The sequence below is a fragment of the Plasmodium yoelii genome (assembly GCF_900002385.2).
Source record: "Plasmodium yoelii strain 17X genome assembly, chromosome: 3".
NCBI classification, from domain to species: domain Eukaryota; phylum Apicomplexa; class Aconoidasida; order Haemosporida; family Plasmodiidae; genus Plasmodium; species Plasmodium yoelii.
In genome coordinates, this window is record NC_036175.2 from 538,161 (window position 1) to 558,349 (window position 20,189).

At 21.4% G+C, this 20,189-nt stretch overlaps 6 protein-coding genes across 6 annotated transcripts; 2 read left to right on the forward strand and 4 right to left on the reverse strand.

The window, feature by feature from the left end:
- Window positions 1-461: 461 nt before the first annotated feature.
- Window positions 462-3,083, reverse strand: PY17X_0314000 (TMEM121 domain-containing protein, putative; the record flags this gene model as incomplete). Its single annotated transcript, XM_022954992.1, has 1 exon — window positions 462-3,083. One exon carries the CDS (start codon window positions 3,081-3,083, stop codon window positions 462-464), a length of 2,622 nt encoding a protein of 873 aa, XP_022811481.1.
- A 1,522-nt stretch (window positions 3,084-4,605) lies between these two features.
- On the forward strand, window positions 4,606-6,174 carry PY17X_0314100 (conserved Plasmodium protein, unknown function; the record flags this gene model as incomplete). Its single annotated transcript, XM_719867.1, has 1 exon — window positions 4,606-6,174. The coding sequence occupies one exon, from the start codon at window positions 4,606-4,608 to the stop codon at window positions 6,172-6,174; it is 1,569 nt and encodes a 522-aa protein (XP_724960.1).
- Window positions 6,175-6,420: 246 nt separating this feature from the next.
- On the reverse strand, window positions 6,421-9,484 carry PY17X_0314200 (conserved Plasmodium membrane protein, unknown function; the record flags this gene model as incomplete). The annotated part of the gene is made up of 4 exons (XM_022954993.1): window positions 6,421-6,524; window positions 6,604-7,087; window positions 7,172-8,085; window positions 8,395-9,484. 4 exons carry the CDS (start codon window positions 9,482-9,484, stop codon window positions 6,421-6,423), a joined length of 2,592 nt encoding a protein of 863 aa, XP_022811482.1.
- Window positions 9,485-11,480: 1,996 nt separating this feature from the next.
- Window positions 11,481-13,127, forward strand: PY17X_0314300 (ATP synthase F1 subunit alpha; the record flags this gene model as incomplete). The annotated part of the gene is made up of 1 exon (XM_721445.1): window positions 11,481-13,127. One exon carries the CDS (start codon window positions 11,481-11,483, stop codon window positions 13,125-13,127), a length of 1,647 nt encoding a protein of 548 aa, XP_726538.1.
- Window positions 13,128-13,511: 384 nt separating this feature from the next.
- PY17X_0314400 (conserved Plasmodium protein, unknown function) lies at window positions 13,512-17,738 on the reverse strand (the record flags this gene model as incomplete). The annotated part of the gene is made up of 1 exon (XM_022954994.1): window positions 13,512-17,738. One exon carries the CDS (start codon window positions 17,736-17,738, stop codon window positions 13,512-13,514), a length of 4,227 nt encoding a protein of 1,408 aa, XP_022811483.1.
- A 922-nt stretch (window positions 17,739-18,660) lies between these two features.
- On the reverse strand, window positions 18,661-19,360 carry PY17X_0314500 (AP-2 complex subunit sigma, putative; the record flags this gene model as incomplete). The annotated part of the gene is made up of 3 exons (XM_022954995.1): window positions 18,661-18,896; window positions 19,070-19,203; window positions 19,305-19,360. 3 exons carry the CDS (start codon window positions 19,358-19,360, stop codon window positions 18,661-18,663), a joined length of 426 nt encoding a protein of 141 aa, XP_022811484.1.
- Between the last annotated feature and the right edge of the window lie 829 nt (window positions 19,361-20,189).

Below are 20,189 nucleotides of genomic sequence, written 5' to 3' on the forward strand. Positions count from 1 at the left end.
ATGCTTTCATTTTTTTTAAATTGAAAAAAAAAGGTTTATATGATAAATGATGAAACAAGTTGTTTGTTCAAATAGTTTGCAACATATGGAAAAACAGAGAAATAGCCAAATAAACAAAAAAAATAATGCAATGAATTAATTAAAAATTGAAGAAAAATATGTATGTTCAGACAAATTTCAATAAAATATTCTAAATAGCTAGTAGCTGGAGGAATATCGCATGAACGAGTCATGTAATTTAGCAGTTGGCTATTGCCAGAGAAAAAAACAAAAAATACATAAAAATGTATAAAAATGTATAAACATGTATAAAAATGTATAAAAATGTATAAAAATGTATAAAAATGTATAAAAATGCATAAAATGTATAAAAATGTATAAAAATGCATAAAATGTACAAAAATGCATAAAAATAATAACGTGTGTGTGGGGGTTTAAATATGGAAGAGGAGTTTATCAAATTAGGCGAACTCCGAAAAAAGAGGAATATTGTGATAGTAAAAAGTATTTGTCTGATATTTGTTGTACATATTTTTAAAATAGTTTTTGGAATTTTCCTTCTTTGTCTTGGTATTATAATAAATATCTTCGTATATCGATTTTAGTTCTAATTTGTGCATTGTAGATATTCTATAACTGTGTGACAAAACCATGTAGAAATATTTTAAAAAAATATCAAGAGAAAATATAGCTGTAATTCCATAATAAAAATATTGGGTATATTTATAAGAAATAATATTAGCTTTATAATTAATATATATAAATAATAGTAGAGAAAATCTAATTAAAAAATCAGATAATATTAACAAAAAGTGTGCATTTCTTATATTATAATTTAGACGCAAATTTTTAATAAAATTATTTCCAATCATTAATGTTGAAACTGAGCATAACCCATGCATATATTTTGTATTAATATATATCAAAAGGGAAGCTATTGATATAAATCCTTTATAATCTCCTTTAAATTTTTTTTTTGAATTTATTTCATTATTACTAAAAAAATTAAATTCCCTATTTAAGTATGTTGTAATATTTTGGGATATGTTATGGTACTCTCTTATATTTAAAAAATTTTGTAATTTATTTTTTCTTTCGTCATTTGTAAATGGTCTTATAATATATCCAATAAATTGTCTTCCAGATAATGAACATAAAAATATGTAAATATTTCTGATTATTTTAAAAGATGGTATAACTGAAAAACTTAAGAAAAAATAGGGTGCATACTTATCTGACTGATTAATATTTCTTAAAAATATTTCAAAAATATTAGTATATGCAAGTAATAATAAAAATAAAAAATCTGAAAAACATTTAACAAATATAAACAAAACAAAAAATACGACTTCAAAAAATGAGGATATAAATATAAAAGAAAAAAAAGATATGATTGAATTTCCTAAAATAATAGAAAGAGCAACAAGAAATATTATATTATTATTTTCAAATAATTTGGAATATATATTATTGGATGTTAATATTAATTTTAAATTATATATGTCTATTTTTGCATAAAAAAAATAAATAAATAAAGACATGGCTATTTTTCCAATACAATATATAATATATGGTATCATTAATCGTAATTGATTTTGGTATGAAACTTTTAAATTTGCATCTAAATAGCAATGATATTTTTCATTATTTGATGTATTTATATGCATTAACTTGTTCATAATATATTTCTTTCTAATTGTATTTTTATTTATATTTCGAATATCTAATATGCTATTTTCTACAATTTTTTCAAAAGATTCTTTTAAATTAGATACCCCATTATCATCATTATTAAACTCATCAAAAAATAATTTTTTATTTGTTTTTTTTCCTTGACCATCTTCCTCATCAAAATTAATTACTCGATTTCCATTCATTCGATTATTATGTGTGTTGTCTCCTAAAATTAGAGTGTTTGGTTCATTTTTTCCAAATTTTCCATTTTGAGCATCAATAAAATTATTTTTTATAATACCATTCACAGACATAATAGAAAATTTTTTTCTATAAACTAAATTGTTTAAATAAATCGATTTACTATTTCGACCTATCATATTACCCATTGGTGTCTCATTTTCTGATATATTTTCAAGTTCGGCTCCATTATTATTATTATTAATATTATTTAAATTGTTACACTTTAAATTGCTATTTGTATTATTAACAGTGGGCACAGTATCATTGACCACACTTATTCTAGTATTAGTTTTAGAATTGGTATCTGAATAATCTATATCTTTTCTCAATTTTTTGAAAATTAGATTACATCGTTTTATGGTAATACATTTAATTGGTATAAAACAAATATTTTTAATTAAAAGAGGTTGAAAATGTATATTTGAAAAATAAAATACTAATAAATAAAATCGTAATATCATAAATGGAATGTCAATCAAAATAATCCCAATAACAGCAGAATGTTTTTTACAAAAATATATGTCTCCTAAATCTAAATTTTTACTATTTTTTTCTGCAACTATTGATATAATAGGAAATGAATATCCATTTAAATACACAGAAAATGATATTAAAACTCCTCCAATTATTTTTATCCAAAAATTTGTACTTTCAATAATATGTGGTAATCTAAGTAACGTAAATAATAATTCAAATATGTCAAATAAATCTATAACTACATGTAAAATTAAATCTTTATGGAAAATTTTTTCATTAGATATAGTATTTTCATCAGGATATAATTGTTTATATGATTTGACTGATAAGGCTGTATATATAAGGGTACTTAAACTTAATAATATAAATACTATGCTTTTATTATAATAATCTGTTCTTGTGTTTTCTAATATATCATTATCACTAAATGCAAAAAAATACATAAATATTACTTTAATAGCTATTGAATAAACATACAATAACCAACATGTTCCTCCCTTGATTGCAGAAAATGCTTGAGAGTTGTTAAAACACAACTGGATAAATATATATATGTCAAACACACACAGTAATAATATAAATTTGTTGTAGTGGAAAAGTATATAATACAGCCATATTTGTTGAATTATAAATGTAGTCAAATTGAAAAAAAAAGATATTCTCCAATCGTCCAAAATTTTGGGAATCATTTTATTAAAAAGGAAATGAAATGCTAACAAAAATGCCCAAAAAACAAAAAAAAATAAACCACAAACGGAAAAAAATATTGCTTGTTAATATAATTGTACATTCATACGTACGTACATACATGTGTGTGAATGGTTAAAAAAAATAATAGCAAAAATGTTATTACTTGGCAAGGTAAAAAATGTATATATGTATATAATTATGTATATAATTATATATATTTGTATATGTATGTGATTGGCTAGCACACAGCTAGTCAGACGATGGCACACGGAAATACAAAAAAGGTGAAATGTTGTATACAAGTATGTATGCAAAAAATTGTTATCTGAAAACTCGGTAATTCAAAAAAAGAAAAATTATGAGCATTCAGAACAAAATCGAGTAATTTCATTTTAAAAATTAACATACATGAAAAATACAGAAAAAAAAAAATAATAAAATATAATATAATAAAAAAAAAAATATATTGCCAATCAGAACAAATATGGAAACAACTCTTTTTTTTATGAACAAATTAATTTAATTTATTTGTAATGCAAAATTTCGAATAGGTAGTAAAGTAGTAAAATATGGTTACTAAAACAATGAAAGAAAAAAAAAAAAAAATATTAATTTTTTGAATTAAAAAAAAATTAGTAAAAATCGTATAATGAAAGATATTTGTTTTTTCCTTAAACTTGTATGTAGTATTATAAAAAAAGGAGAAAAGACACATTTTAAAATAATAATAAAGAAAACGTGTTTAGAATGATATGTCAGTATATATTTCCTGTTTATTATTTTAACTAATAAAAAAAAAAAAAAAAAAAAACATAAATCCATAAATTAAACATAGTATATACATATATAAACTCATGAACTAGCCTTTCGATTATGTATATATTTTTTATTTTTAACAAAATGCGATCTTTAATTTATATGTAATACATTGATTTGGTATGTGATTATTATAAGTTTTCTATGTATGTAAATGTCGGATATTTTGTTAAAAAAAAAATGTAAAATCATATATGGAGAGATAAGAAAGAGAGTGAAATAACTTAGTGTTAATAGATTTTCGAAATTTTAAAACTAAAAAGGAAATATGTCAAAGTTCGGAATAATTATCTTAAAAGATCATTTTTTTATTTTGTTTAATGTGCAAGTATACAAAAATATATTATGCACGCTTAAATTATTTAATTGGATTTATAAATATGTCTTTTTTTTTTTAAGGAATAAAGAGAGTATATTATTGGTATATATTATAGACATAATTTATGTGGATAATTATAAAGAATTAAAAATGATAAAATAAGGTTGATAGTATTAAGAAAGATATATATATATATATATATATATAGTTTTTTTTTTTTTTTTTTTTTTTTTTTTTTTTGTAAAGAATACATGTCTTTGTTGGTATAGTCTGAATGAGTATATAAAGGATTTCCAAATTTTGATGTATGTGTGTTTTTATATATTAATACATGCATACATAATATACAAAATTAATAGATAACTTGTTTAAAATTTTGTAAAAAAATGAAGGTCGAATTAAATAACCGAGTCAATATTAAAAATAATGTAATAAAAAAACCGCCTTTAAAAAAAATTCAAGTGAGAAGAAGTATTAAAGATATATTGGTAAATGATAATCCATGTATACAAATATACAATTATACAGGAAGAGAAATAAATGTATTCCCTAAAAATGTGTTAGAATCAAATGTGAAGAATAAAAATAATGCAGGTTTGTTTATTGATAAAATAGAATATAATATAAAAAATGATAATGATGAAACATGTGTTGAAGAAAGCTCAGAAAATTGTTTAACAAATTTGAAGAGAATGGATAGTCAGGAAAATAGATTATTAAATGAATTAAATGAATTGTTAAGTAAACAAAATTTAACAGATGAAATGAAAAATAATATTAAATCTCTTTATATAGAAATCCAAGAAATTTATTTAGAAGTAAAAACTGATTTAAAAAATAATTACCCTTCTGCTCAAGATATACTAAAAATATATAATACCAATGAAAATGAAGATGAAGATGGAAATGAAAATGAAGATGAAAATGGAAATGAAAATCAAAATGAAGATGAAGATAAAGATGAAGATAAAGATAAAGACTATACATGGAGATCTCTTTGTTTTTATAAATTACTGAATGACCAACTGAGTGACATACACATATCTACTATAACTTCATATAGGTTAGAGTATCTAAAAACGATATATAAATGGTATACTAAAAATAAAAAAATTATATTTAAAGGGAAAAAACAAAATCAAACTATCCATGACACGACTCTAACTGAAAATGACACAAAATGCGCCGTTGGGTGCAAAAGAGAGCATATAGAAGCGGAAGGGGAAGAAAAGGAGGGAAAAAATGAAGAAAAAAAGGAGGGAAAAAAGGAGGGAAAAAATGAAGAAAAAGATGAAGAAAAAAATGAAGAAAAAAATGAAGGAGAAAAGGAGGGCGAAACGAACGCTTTGAACCCCATTGATACTGAAAAAAAAGGAGAGATGGATAATAAAATGACAAGAGAAAATTGTGAATGTGAAAAAATGGAATGTCTAACTAAGATACTGAATAAAGAAATGAATAAAATTCGAGAAAATAATTTATCAAATTTAGAATTAAATATGTTAAAAGATAATGATTCAAATGATGTTTTAGAAAATTATATATTCCCAAATGAAATATTAAAAAAGAATCAAGTTGAAGAGAATAAAAAAAAAGAAAGTTACATAAACATAGAAGATGAAGATGAAGATGAAGATGAAGATAAATCAGGCCCAAATGAAATATCACCAAATTGTCTAACAAATATAATAAATGATGAAATAAAAATTCAAAAAACTGATAGTTTCTCAACAAATGGTACTTTTTATCATTTAAATTTAAATAATATTATAATTGAAGAAAATCATTTTTCCAATAAACCTAAAGATATAGATAAAATAATCAAACTAGAAGAAGAAATTAAAAAACAAAAATTATTAATAAAAAATAAAGAAACCGAAATAACGAACTCTCTTATAGGAATTAAATTTAAAGATATTTTTGGAAAATTCGAAGATTTAGATTCAGGAAAGTAAACCAATAAATATTTTACAATAGTTCAAAAGGTAGAAAAATTAATATATAATAAGTTTCCTAATTTTTTTTTTTTTTTTTTTTTTTTAATTTTAGTAAATTTGTTTAGTTTATCAAATTGTGTAAGTGTGTGTATATATGCATATATTTTTGTTCGCAAAATAAAAAATATATTTTTTTTAAATTTAACCAAGTATAAGCATACGATTAATATTGGCATGAATGAAAATATTTTTTTTTCAATAATTCTAAAAATAATTTAAAGAGTTGTTAAACAAAATTAAATGATCATAGGAGTAGTTGGCGTATAGGCGATTTATTTGAGGAGTCATATTCGAATTTTTAATTTTATCTGAAAAGGGGGAAGAAATATAAAATTTGGCAAGAAAATTTGGCAAGATAAAAAGCGAACGTGAGAAATGTGTGCATACCTCGATTTATATCCGAAAATATGGATTGGACAATTATAGATTTCATAGCAGCATTTCTGTATATTTTTGTTAAGATTAAATAAAGTAATGATATAAATATATTAATTGAGAATAATGTTACCAAAAAAAAAAAATTTATATAACCATTTTTTTCAAGTATAAAAAAACAAAAAAAATAAATAATAAGTTTTACAATTATTTCTTTAATATGAGAAAAGTATAAAAAATTATCTAGTCTAGTATTTTTTATGAAATTATTTCCAATTATAATTCTATTTAATAATAATGGTGCTTTCATATATTTTATTATTTTAACAACCATAAATGATATAACAGAAATAGATACTGATACTTCTTCAATTTTCTTATAATCATTATTTACATTATTTTGTTGCTTATTTTCTGTTCTATATTTATAAGTGATATATTCTCCACCAATTAGCATATATATAAACATGTATGAGTCAGAAAGAAATAAATGAATCTGCATAAATGTAATGAAAAAGTAATAAAAAAATATATGTGAAACTGTTATTAGAAATAAATATTTTGTTAATTTTATTTTTACCTCATAAATAAAAACACACAGAATTAAAAGTATATCCTTTTGGGCAGTAAAATAGACAAATATATTATAAGATGGTGGAGAAAAAGATAAAATAAATAAAACAAATGAATATGATAAAAGATTTGAAATATATAATATAAACATAAAAATAGCTTCAAATAAAGAATATGTAAAAAAATTAATTAAAAAAACAGATATAGCATATACAGAAATAATAATAAAAATAATTTGAAGCATTAAAGATAGTTCAATATTTTGGATATTATGAAAATGTGTAATTTGATATAAATTTTGTTTTAATTGGTTATCAAAATTAAATGCATATATGATAGCTATAATTGTTATTTTTACAGCTATAAGACAAATGAAAAAAATAAATAAAAGAATATTTTTTATTGAATTTGTTTTAATATCATCAACATAGCATGATATATTTTTTTTTAAATTTATTCCATTATATTTTATATATAAAAAATAATAATATTTTTGAATTTTATCATAAATAATATTAGTAGGTCTATTATAAGATGCTTCATTTATTTTATAAATATTAACCTTTTCATTAAAACTTTCTTTTTTAATTATTTTTTTTTTACTAGATATACTATTTTTAAACCATTTATTAATTATAGAACCTTTTAATAAGCTTGTAGTTTTTTTTTTTTTTTCAAAATTATGTTTTACCTCCTCTATTTTCATTTCTTCATTATTATCTTTGCTTTCATTCCCTATAAATTTGTATATATTCTTTTCACTTTCATCTGAACATATTTTTTCACTCTCTTTCCTTATACCCATTTTATTATCTTCATTATCATTTTTATTATAGTACTTAGAATTTCGATATATTCTGGATGTGTTTATAATTATGAAGCAGATGTTTTTTACAACAAAGAGAGACTGAGCCGCGTGTGCTGAGAAAATAATGAAAAATAATGGAAAATTATGCGAAATTATGCAAAAAATGAAAAATTATGCGAAAGTAAGCACGTAGACAGATTCGCAGATATGCACGTATCGCCCTCCAACTGGACATGAGTTTCCCGAATGAAACGGCCAATAGGTTTGGAACCCATCATAATGTTTATTCTTTAACTTGTTTTCTTTTTCTCTCCTTTTTTCTCTCTCCTTTTTTCTCTCTCCTTTTTTCTCTCCTTTTTTCTCTCCTTTTCTCTCCCTTTTTTCTCTCTTTTTTTCTCTCTTTCTCTCTCCTTTTTACGAACCATCCAAGAAAAGAACAAAATTAAACAAGCGAGCCACAAGAAAAGGTATGTCAGTAAAGAGGAGTCGGAAAATGGTGATGTATTTAAGACAAGATGTTGCATCCCCTCCTACATTGAGCTGAAATTTATTATTTTGTTTGATTTTTGTATTATCGTTATTTTGGAAAGAAAGAAAAATATCATTTTTTTGAGAACTCTCTTTCTCTCTCCCTTCTAGTGAGTTAGAATTAAAAATTTTTTGATTCAGATATTCATTTAAGTTGTAAAGTGGATTATTATTGAGAGGTGAAAAATGAATAAAATAAACTTCGGGATTATTTATACAATAATTATGATCTCTTGTTATGGTATTTGATATAGCCCCACCCTTCTTTTGTATAACAGTTTCATAGGAATAACTAGGTAAAGAATATGCATGTAAAAATATATTTAAAGATATAAATACACCATATATAATAAACATAATTTCATATATATTAAGAGTATTAGTATAAAATTGAATTAAATTTTGTGTATTTAGTGAAGTGTGTAAAAATAAATTAAGACGATTAAATATGTAATACTCTCCTTTTAATCTAAAATAATATAAAAAAAAATTAAAATAACTAGAACAAAAAAAGTGAGATATATCTATTATATCTATAGTAACTTGAACAATTATAACAAAAAATATAGAATTTTCATTATTAATATTATGTATATTTAAAAAAGAAAAATTTATAATATAAAATAAAAATACATATACTAATATCAATAGTAATATACATGTTGCTACTAAAAATATTTTATAAGAAAATATATCATAATAATCTATTGTTAATATATCTTCATGATTTTTATTCATTATATATTTTGGAAATGATACAAAAAATATTATTGTTATTTTTGTTACTATACTATATACATATATAGTATATATGTGTATATTGTTTACTGATCTAAATAAAAAATAGGATATTGTAATAATAAATGTACTGTCTAATACCCATAAAAATATTTTATTTAACATAATACAGCTAGAAAGGGATATCTCTTGAATTATTATAACAATTATTACTAACAATTTTAAAAAAATAACTGCAAACTTCATTTTGTCGTCATTATATAATATTCATTAATTTGGGAAATATTTTTTAAATAATTTTTTAGTTTAAGTTTATTTCACAATTTAGTCGATTTTATTATATAAAGTAGTAATAGTAAAAATAAATTATGTATACTCATAATTGGCAGTACTGAAAACAAAGACCTACAATGACCAGTATAATACAATAGACATGTAGTTTTAAAAATAAATCTCAAATAAATAATAGCGTTACACACAAACATAATAAATCGAAATAAAATTAGCTTTTTTATTAGCTAGCTTTTTTTTTGGTCATAATTTTTTTCATTGTATATAATATATTTGCATATATGGTATGTATAAACATGGATATGTGTGGTGAATATTTATATGATCATATATTGTATTAATTGAAATAATAAGAGTAAATGCCTTTGTTATTTCTATAGTTTAACTAATAATAGGAAAGGGCGTTATTTTTTAAATAGGAATATGCATAAATATGTATGCACATTGTTCAGGTAAAATAGTAAAAAAAAAGAAAAAAGCTAGCTAAAAACACGTATAAATTCACTTTAGCTTGTTTTCCCGGTGTGCAAAAACACCGCGATAAAACGGGCACACAAATCGAACAAAATAAAAGCCTGAAACAACAGTCAATAAATAAACCAGTTAGAATTGATTAAATTGCAATTGAACAAACCGAAGATAAATAAGAACTAAACCTTTGACATGGAAAATATAAGAATATATATAAATGAAAAATATAAGAATATATATAAATGGAAAATATAAGAATATATATAAATGAAAAATATAAGAATATATATAAATGAAGAAACATTTTTTCCCTTTCTATCCCAACAAGAAAGATATGCATATATGCAATAAATATAACTTCGTTTTAATAAAATATTTTTTTTTTGCCTTTATACCTTTGTGTATTAATAAAAATGTGAGATAAACCAAACACATACACAAAAGTGTTATATATGTATATAATTTATTTATGACAACTATTTATAATAATTATTTATGGCAACTTATTTTTAGGAATAAAATTGCTTATTCCTACATTAATTAGATATTTTGATAGTTAAGAAAAAAGTTTCACACAAATATATGTATGTATGTATGGGCGCATATTAAATAAGGAATAATATCTCGTGTTGCACTCTTAGATTTTAAATCTTTATTGAAAAAAAAGGAAGTATGGAAAAAAATAAAAATAAATATATAATTAAATATAAACAAAGAAATTAAACAAGTTTAAAAGATATGAATTGAAATTATACTAAATACAAAATTTTGTGAAATGTATAATATATGAACATGTCATATATTTTTGTGTGCCCTATACTAAAACATATATAACACAATGAATTGATGTGTACATTAAACATCAGAGAAAAAAAAGAAACACAAAAAATGAAGTAACAAAAATTGCATTTTACTATATATATATCAATTTTTTTTTTTTGTTTTAAATATATATATATTTGGATTTTATTAATTTATATGTTTAGGTATTTTAAATTACATTTGAATAAATGGAAAAAATAAATCCATAATATTTAAAAAAAAAAAAAAAATAAATGTAAAATAATTATATACAAGAGTAAAGATACATAAAATAAATTAATACAAATAAATGCGTGTAAATATTTTTTTCAAAGTAACAAAAACAATCATTCAAAGGTGACATATTTTGGAATAACAATAAAGTGGGTAAGTCAAGTCAGGCCGTATATGCATACTTCGTTTGTGTATGTTTAGAAAACAAGCCAAGTAGCAAAATTGCCAAGTAGCAAAATTGCCAAGCAGCAAAATTGCCAAGCAAGGTTTTATCAAAGAATAAGCAAAGAGGTCTCACACACACAAAAAAAAAAAAAAAAAAAAATATATGTATATAACCTTGCTGATTTATTAAAACCTACTTTACTTGAAAGTACAGAAAGAAGGAAAATATAAATAGGTGAGATACACACAATAAAATAATATAAATTTGTTACAATTAATAATGTTAAGAATTAATAAAGATTTCGGGAAAAAGCTAGTCAATGCAGTGACAAGAAAAAGAAAACCGTGGTTGGAAAAAAGTTGTTTGAGCTTTTCAACAAAAATAAGTCCAGTAGAAATATCTAAAATTTTGGAAAAGAAATTTGAAAATTTTGATTTTAAAACAAGCGCAAATGAAGTTGGATATGTATTAAGTGTAGGAGATGGTATATGTCGAGCTTTTGGATTAAATAATGTAAAATCATCAGAATTAGTAGAAATTCATAATGAAGAAGATAAAAGTAACATAACATATGGTATGGCAACTAACTTGGAATATGATAATGTTGGTATTGTTATTTTTGGTAATGATAGAAATATAAAAGAAGGAGATATTATAAAAAGAACCAATCGTATTATAGATGTAAATGTAGGATATGAATTATTAGGTAGAGTAGTAGATGCATTAGGAAATGAAATAGATGGAGAAAAAAAAATCGAAACAAAAGAAAGAAGAAAAATAGAAGTTAAAGCACCAGGTATTATAGCAAGGAAAAGTGTCAATGAATCTATTATCACTGGAATAAAATGTATAGATAGTTTGGTTCCAATAGGAAGAGGACAAAGAGAATTAATTATTGGAGATCGACAAACTGGTAAAACTGCTATAGCTATAGATGCTATAATTCATCAAAAAAATATAAATGATAAAGTTCCTGATAATGAAAAAGTATATTGTGTATATGTAGCAATTGGTCAAAAAAAAAGTAATATAGCTAAATTAGTTAATTTATTAAAAAAATATGATGCATTAAAATATACAATTATAGTTAATTCAAGTGCATCTGATGCATCTCCTTTACAATTTCTAGCACCATATACAGGATGTGCAATGGCTGAATTTTTTAGAGATAGAGGAAATCATGCTTTAATTATATATGATGATTTAAGCAAGCAAGCCGTTGCTTATAGACAATTATCTTTATTACTTAGAAGACCTCCTGGTAGAGAAGCATATCCTGGTGATATATTTTATATTCATTCAAAATTATTAGAAAGATCTTCTAAATTAAATGATAGTTTAAAAGGGGGTAGTTTAACAGCATTGCCTGTTATTGAAACATTAAATAATGATGTATCTGCATATATTCCTACCAATGTTATTTCAATTACAGATGGACAGATATTTTTGGAAAGTGAATTGTTTTATAAAGGTATTATACCTGCAATTAATGTTGGGTTAAGTGTATCTAGGATAGGAAGTAGTGCACAATATAAATGTATGAAAAAATTGGCTTCTTCTATGAAACTTGAATTAGCACAATTTCGAGAAATCGTTGCTTTTTCTCAATTTGGTTCTGATTTAGATGCATCTACTAAAAAATTAATAGAAAAAGGAAAAATTCTTACAGAAATTTTAAAACAAAAACAATATTCTCCTGTTAATATTAGTTATCAAATATGTTTAATTTATGCAGCAACAAAAGATTATCTTGCTAATTTAAACATAAATCAGGTTCAGGAATTTGAGACACAATACTTTGAGTATTTAGATGCAAATTATTCTGATACTTTGAAGAAAATTCAAGAAAACTGTGATTTGTCTGAAGTTGAGGATCAGATAAAGGACAGTATTCAGAAATTTCTCGAAATTTTTAAGAAGGAGTAATATTTTCCTGAACTATTTCATCATTTTCATCATTTCGTTATTTCATCATTCCATCATTTCATCATTTCACCATTTCATCATTTTATCATTTTATCATTTCATCATTTTATCATTTTATCATTTCATCATTTTATCATTTTATCATTTCATCATTTTTATTTCGAGGTTCTATATGTATATGCCTCTTACATGCACATGTTTGAGTTTCATTTATTTTTTCATCTGTATGGCTTAACCGGATGAATCTACACAAAGCACCGCGAAAAAAAAGCGAAAAAAAAAGCGAAAAAAAAACGAAAAAAAAACGAAAAAAAAACAAGCACAGTTTTAATATTTAAGAAAATATGTATAGTATATATAACATAATGAACTGAATAATCCGTTTCATATTAATTCATTTTCTTGATTTTTTTTTAAATGGGATAAAATTCGATAATAAAGTGAGTTCTTTGGTAATATGAAATAATTGGTTACAAATTTATAAGATAAAAAATTCTGACAAATAAGAAACAAATATGATTCAATATCATTGTCTAAATAAAAAAAATAGGATAAAGGATCTTTAATTTGTTTTGTTACTTTTTCTTTTTCAATTTGTTTATTTTGGTATTGTTCTATGTATTCTTTATATTGTTGTATCATTTTGGGAATACTATTTTTGAGAAGTGTTTCAATATTTTTTAAATTAATAAGAGAAGGTTCAAGAGAACTTGTATTTAAACAATTTTCTTTTTTTCTATTTCGACAAAATATATGATAGTTAGATGTGATGTTTGATTCAGATGTTTTGATAAACTGATCCGAAATAAATTTTATATTTCTTGAAACAAAAATATGGATAGGGAAAAAATATTTCCAATTGGTTTTTGAGAACTTTGTTTTTATATAGACATAATTTGTGTGCATTTTATTATTTTTTTTTATTTTTATTTTACACTGATTTATTAACATTAATAAAATCGCTGATAAAATATACAAATTGTTTCTATAATTTTTTTGTTCTAAATTTAGGATATGATTAAGAAGTGAAAATAAAAAAGGTTTATAAATGTGTTTGCATTGAATTAAAACAGAAAAAATAAGAAAAGCTATATTATTATCTATATTATTTATATTAAATTTGTACAAATGTTTTGTTATATCATAATATATAGATGAGTGATATATTTTATTTTGGCTATATAAGAAAAAGAATTTTATTGTATTATCTGGTGAATAAAAAAAATAATTATTATTTTTTTTTTTTTTGAATATATTTTCAACATTATCAAATATGTTGCATCTATGATTGTATTGGTGATTTTTTTTTTGTTCTGATTCTGAAATTTGTCTTAAAATTTGTAAAGGTATACAATCGTTAACTAGTTGAATAGAATTTTTTTTTATTTGAATTGTGTATGACTTGTTAAGAATTTTTGTTTGGCTATTATATAAGCCATTAAATATATAAAAATATTTGTTAATAAAATTTTGATGGTTTTTATATATTATAGATTCTAAATGATAAAGATGAACTAACGAAGAGGGAACAATTTTTTCTAAATAAAATATAATAACTAAAAAACTGTTAAGATTGAATTTATTTGAATCTAAATAATTGTTCAAAAAAATTAGTATATAATTAAAACTGCTAAATAATGGATATTTTTCTAACATATTTGATATATGTATGTTCATATTATTTACATCATTTTTATATGAACAGTCAGGTAGTGTGTAATTTTTTTTTTTTTTTACACTTTTACATGCATTGTTCATATTTTTATTTTCTGAGGAAAATACATTGTCTATATCAAAATTTTCAAGGATTACATTCTGAAGATTTTTATGATTTTTTTTAATATACACATTTGTTGGCAAATTAAAATCGTTATCTTTTTTTCCATCGTTTTTTCCATCGTTTTTTTCATCACAAAGAGTTCTAAAAATTAAGTATCTAGCATTATCTTTATCTTGTAATATATCTTTAATATCTTCATATTGGTATTTTCGAATTGTATGAATTGCATATAAAATATTAACAAATTTATTTTTTCTTTTTAAATTTAATAGCTGTCTATTTTCTTTATTTAGGTTCAATGTATTCAACTCATTAATATTTATATATTTAGAAATAGAAATAAATAAATATAAATGATTTGAAATATTTATAAGATTTAAAGATTTAAAAAGATAAGTAAATATTTCATAAAAAATTATTTCAAACTTTTTATTTAAAATTTTATATTCTTTCATTTGTATATCTTTATATGAATTATTTATATATATTTCATATGATTTACAAACATAAAAAAAAAATTTTGAAATATAATTTATTTGAGACTTATGATAAAACTTTTTTTTAATTTGTGGGTTCAAATAAATTTTATTTATTAATTCTTGCATTTGCTCATTTATAGCAATCTCATTATGAAACGATATTTGGCTTTTAGGCGAGCATAAATTGTTACCATTGCTACCATCATTATTAGTTTCTCCATTTTCTCCATTTTCCTCATTTTCATCGTTTTGAACAAATTGTGAAATTTTTTTTTGTGTTATATTTTCGTTTTCTATTTTAGAATCTTTATGATTAAGAGATACATCTTTTGAATTGCAATTATTATTTGTTTGTATTGTGGTGATAGATTGTATGTCTTTTTTTTTTTCTTTATCATAGATAAGGGTTGAGGTATGTGATTGAGCTTCAGATTTAAAAGAGATCATGTTTGAAATTATTTTCATTTCTTTATTTGTATTTACTAAATCATCGATATAACCTTTTTTTATATATTCCCACTGTTCAAAAAAAGTGAGAAACGTTTTTGTAAATGGTATATTTTTTTCATTTTTTGCAATTTTATTCATAGATAACATTGTATTATATATATTATTTTTTTGATTGCTTAGAATAATATTATTTATATATTCTTGTTTTTGTGAATTTATAATTTTTAAAAATTTAAGAAAAATTTTAATATTTTTATCTGTTATTTTTGTTGGAATTTTATATTTTTCTTTCACTTGGCTATAATTTGAATTTTTTATTTTATCAGAAGGAGAACAAAAAAGAAACATTTTTTTTTTTTGTTCTAGTGTGTAACTATTTATAGCTAAATTTGACATGTTGTATTTACTCCATTGTATATTATTATGATCTACTATTTTGGAATTATTTTTAATTAATTTATTTTCCAAATTGTTTTTTTTTTTTAAATTTGTGGTATTTTCAGTTTTTATATCATTATTTTTTTGGTGGGTGTTGATTGTTGAATGATTATTTTGCTTGTCTTTTTCTGAAATAAAATCAGGGAATATTTTTATTTTAAAATTTTGGCATTTATCTTTTTGTACATTTTTTTCTGACATGTTCATGTCATTTAAGCTATTTAATAATAATTGGTTAATATAATTTATACTAACATTGAATAAAGGTAATTTAGCTATACGTTTAAAAAAATCGATATTTTTTGGGTTTTTTTTAATGATTTGATCAAAATTATGAAGAATAATATTTTTGTATAAACTAATATATACATCATTAAAAAAAGTGTGTAAATAAAAATTATAATTTTCAGAATTGTAAGATAAAAAATTTAAATATTCCATTTTTATGTCTTCAAAATTTGGATAGCTAGCTTGTTCATTTAATAATTGTAATAATTTTTTTTTAAACAAAAGATTTTGGTTATTTAACTGAGTTGTAGATGAATTTTCATTTGTAGGTAAGACTAAAAATATATAAGAACCTTTAGTTAATAAATAAAAAACATTATAAATATTTATTTTGTGTATATTTCTAATTAGATAATCTATATATATATGATTAATGTGTATGTTAATATGAAATAAATTAATTTCATCTATTAAATTTATGAACGTGTTCATATTTATTTGATTTTTGTTAATTATATTGGACAAATAATAAATAACTTTATTTGAATATTTTATATTTTGTGGAAATATAAAAAGAAAAAAAAGAAATTCATTAAGTCTCATAGCATAACAATGATAACTTAAATATTTATAAATACAATTTAAAATTTGGTTTTCTTGTTTTTTTTCGATATATATATTTTTTCTTATATTATTTATTAGAGAAAATATATGTTTTATTTTTATTTTTTCAATAAATTTCATAAATATAATTTCATCTTTTGTTAAATCATATATGTCTTTAAAAATTTTGAAAGATCTTTCAAGTTGTCTTTCTTTTTTTGTTGTTATTCCATTTTTATTTAAATAATATATAGTGTTATTCGATTTTATATTCTTATTATTTTTTTCTGTATTTATTATTGTAGGGTAATTTTCTTTTGTTTTTTTTTCAGAACAGATAGGGAGGTTGCCCAATTCTGGGTTATTTAGAACATTGTGAAATTTCCCTGCATTTTTTTTATCAAACAATTTAATATCATTTTTATTTTTAACATATATATATTTATTTTTATCAAAAAAATATTTTGTTGTTTTTTTATTTTTCCCATTTATATCAATACGTACACATTTTTCATGATTGCCCAAAGATTCCAAACATTCTTCATATTTTTTAATTTCGTCCCATTTGGAAAATCTTATAAACCTTTTAAAAATGTTTGCAATCTTTTTGTAAGCATATTTTTGGTCAGTCATATTTGTGGCTAGTCATATTTTTGGTCAGTCATATTTTTGGTCAGTCATATTTATGGTCAGTCATATTTATGGTCAGTCATATTTATGGCTAGTCATATTCGTGGCTATATGGATAGTGTAAATTTCATGGAGTCATTTGTTTTCCAGTTATTATCACAAAATAAAATAAGTTATATATTAATGTTATTTATAGAATATCTATATATCGATATTTTTTTTATTTTTAAAATTTAAAAAAAAAATTTAATTTTTTTCCGCATAATTTATTATATTATATGATTTTTATTATAAACATGTAGGAGAAAAAATGAGTTTCCAAAAAAAAAAAAAAAAAAAATTAACCACATTACGAAAAGGAATGGGTATAGAATTTTATTTATGTTTGATTTTATAATCCCATTTTAATTTATACAAAAAAAAATGTTTAGAATATATTTCATTTTTCTTTTCTATTATATGAGATGTTGTTTTAAGGTGTTTAGTAATAATGTGAAAGGAATGTATATAATTTTTAATTAGGATAATACAGAATATATGACAATTTTTGTTGCATATTTTTGTTAATGCATCATATGAATGTAATTCGATATTTATATATATCACATAAGTTTATTACCATTTTATTTATCTTATATTAATTAATATAATCAAAAAATTAACAGTTTTTTTTCACGCTAAAAATGGAGAAAAAAACAAAAGAGAAAAAAACAAAAATTGAGAAAAAAACAGAGTTGAGAAAAAAACAAAAAAAAAACAAAACAATAAGACGAAATAAATACACATGAAAAATTATATGTATATGCATTATTATATATTTTTATGTGATTTAAAAAAGTTAGTATTAAATTTAATAAATGATATTTGAATTCAGGGTTTCTGTTGAATAGGTATAATTTGTGAGATAGTATATTATTATGTAGAATTATAAAATTTTTTTTATTTTACTAATTTTATCTAAAATTATATTTTTATTCACTTCATATATATAACCTCCTAATATTATGTTATCAAAAAAATAATATAATAAATGAAAATTAAAAAGAAGGTCTAACTCACATACGTTTGTGAAAAATGCGTCTAACAGTTGAGCCATAAATTGGATAAATTCGAGAATATAAAATTCGTTTTCATTTTCAATACATACTATAAAATAAAGACCTATAAATGTTAAAAATGGTTATATCAATATGAACAATAAAACAAACAGACTATGTATAATATATCTTACTACGTTGGCAATAAGCTAATACATGTACATGTACATGTACATATATATACATATTTATACATACATATGACGAAATAAAGCCGTTTTTATCATATATACAAACCTGCATATAATCTGTAAATAATTTTATATTGATCATATACAAATATATTTGCATAAACCCTGCTTCGATTTATCAAAATTTTATTTATGTTTCTCTCAATTTGTTTTCTTTTCCCTTCATCACAACTTATATACCTAAAAATAAAGAAGTGTGGACACATATATATATATATATATGTATGTATGTATATATATATATTAGTACCTTTATTTTCATATTTATTTAAAATTCATACCATTTTGAAAATATGGTTTTTCCTTGTCTATTTTGAAGAAGTATAAAATTGATCATTTTTGAGAAAAAAATATAGCTAGCTAACTACTAATATGTCAGGAAAAGTTAAAAAAAAAAAAAAATTGGAATAAGACATATTTTTAAGAAAAATAAAAATAAACTAATAAATGAAATGAATTATCTTCAGTCTGTGATTATTGTTATTTGATTTTTTTTTTTTTTATTTTAAATTGGTTATATATACATGGGTATTTTTTATGAAAAAAAAAATGTATTATTAAAAAAATCGAAATATCTATAGTTTACTAACTATATTAAATTGTTTTAAAATTGTACTAATTAAAAATTGTATTAAATAAAAATAGTAAAATATCTAACTGTATATATATGCGGATTGACACCCATAAAAACAAAGATAAAATATGATAAATTAAAAAAAAAATATTTACTGGGGTAAATAAAAAAAATATAACAATATAAAAACTTAAAATAGATTAGCGAGGCAGCCAATAAAATTATTATATAATATATATATATGAAAAAATAAAATATAATAAAATGGAAAAAGTTGAGAAAAGATTGTGATTATTTATTCCTAGGTATGTATGCATTACGAATATATAATATATATTATTTTTAATTTTACAAAAATATTGAGAACAATATTAATAGAAATGGTATCAATTTTTTTTTGTATATAATATGTAAAGATGGGGTTTAGGTAATTCTTAAGTATTTCGGAAAACAAAGAAAATCGAGGACAATATATACAACAAAAAATCATAAAAAATCGTAAAAAAATCATAAAAAATTCATAAAAAAGTCATAAAAAAGTCATAAAAAAATCATAAAAAAATCATAAAAAAATCATAAAAAAGTCATAAAA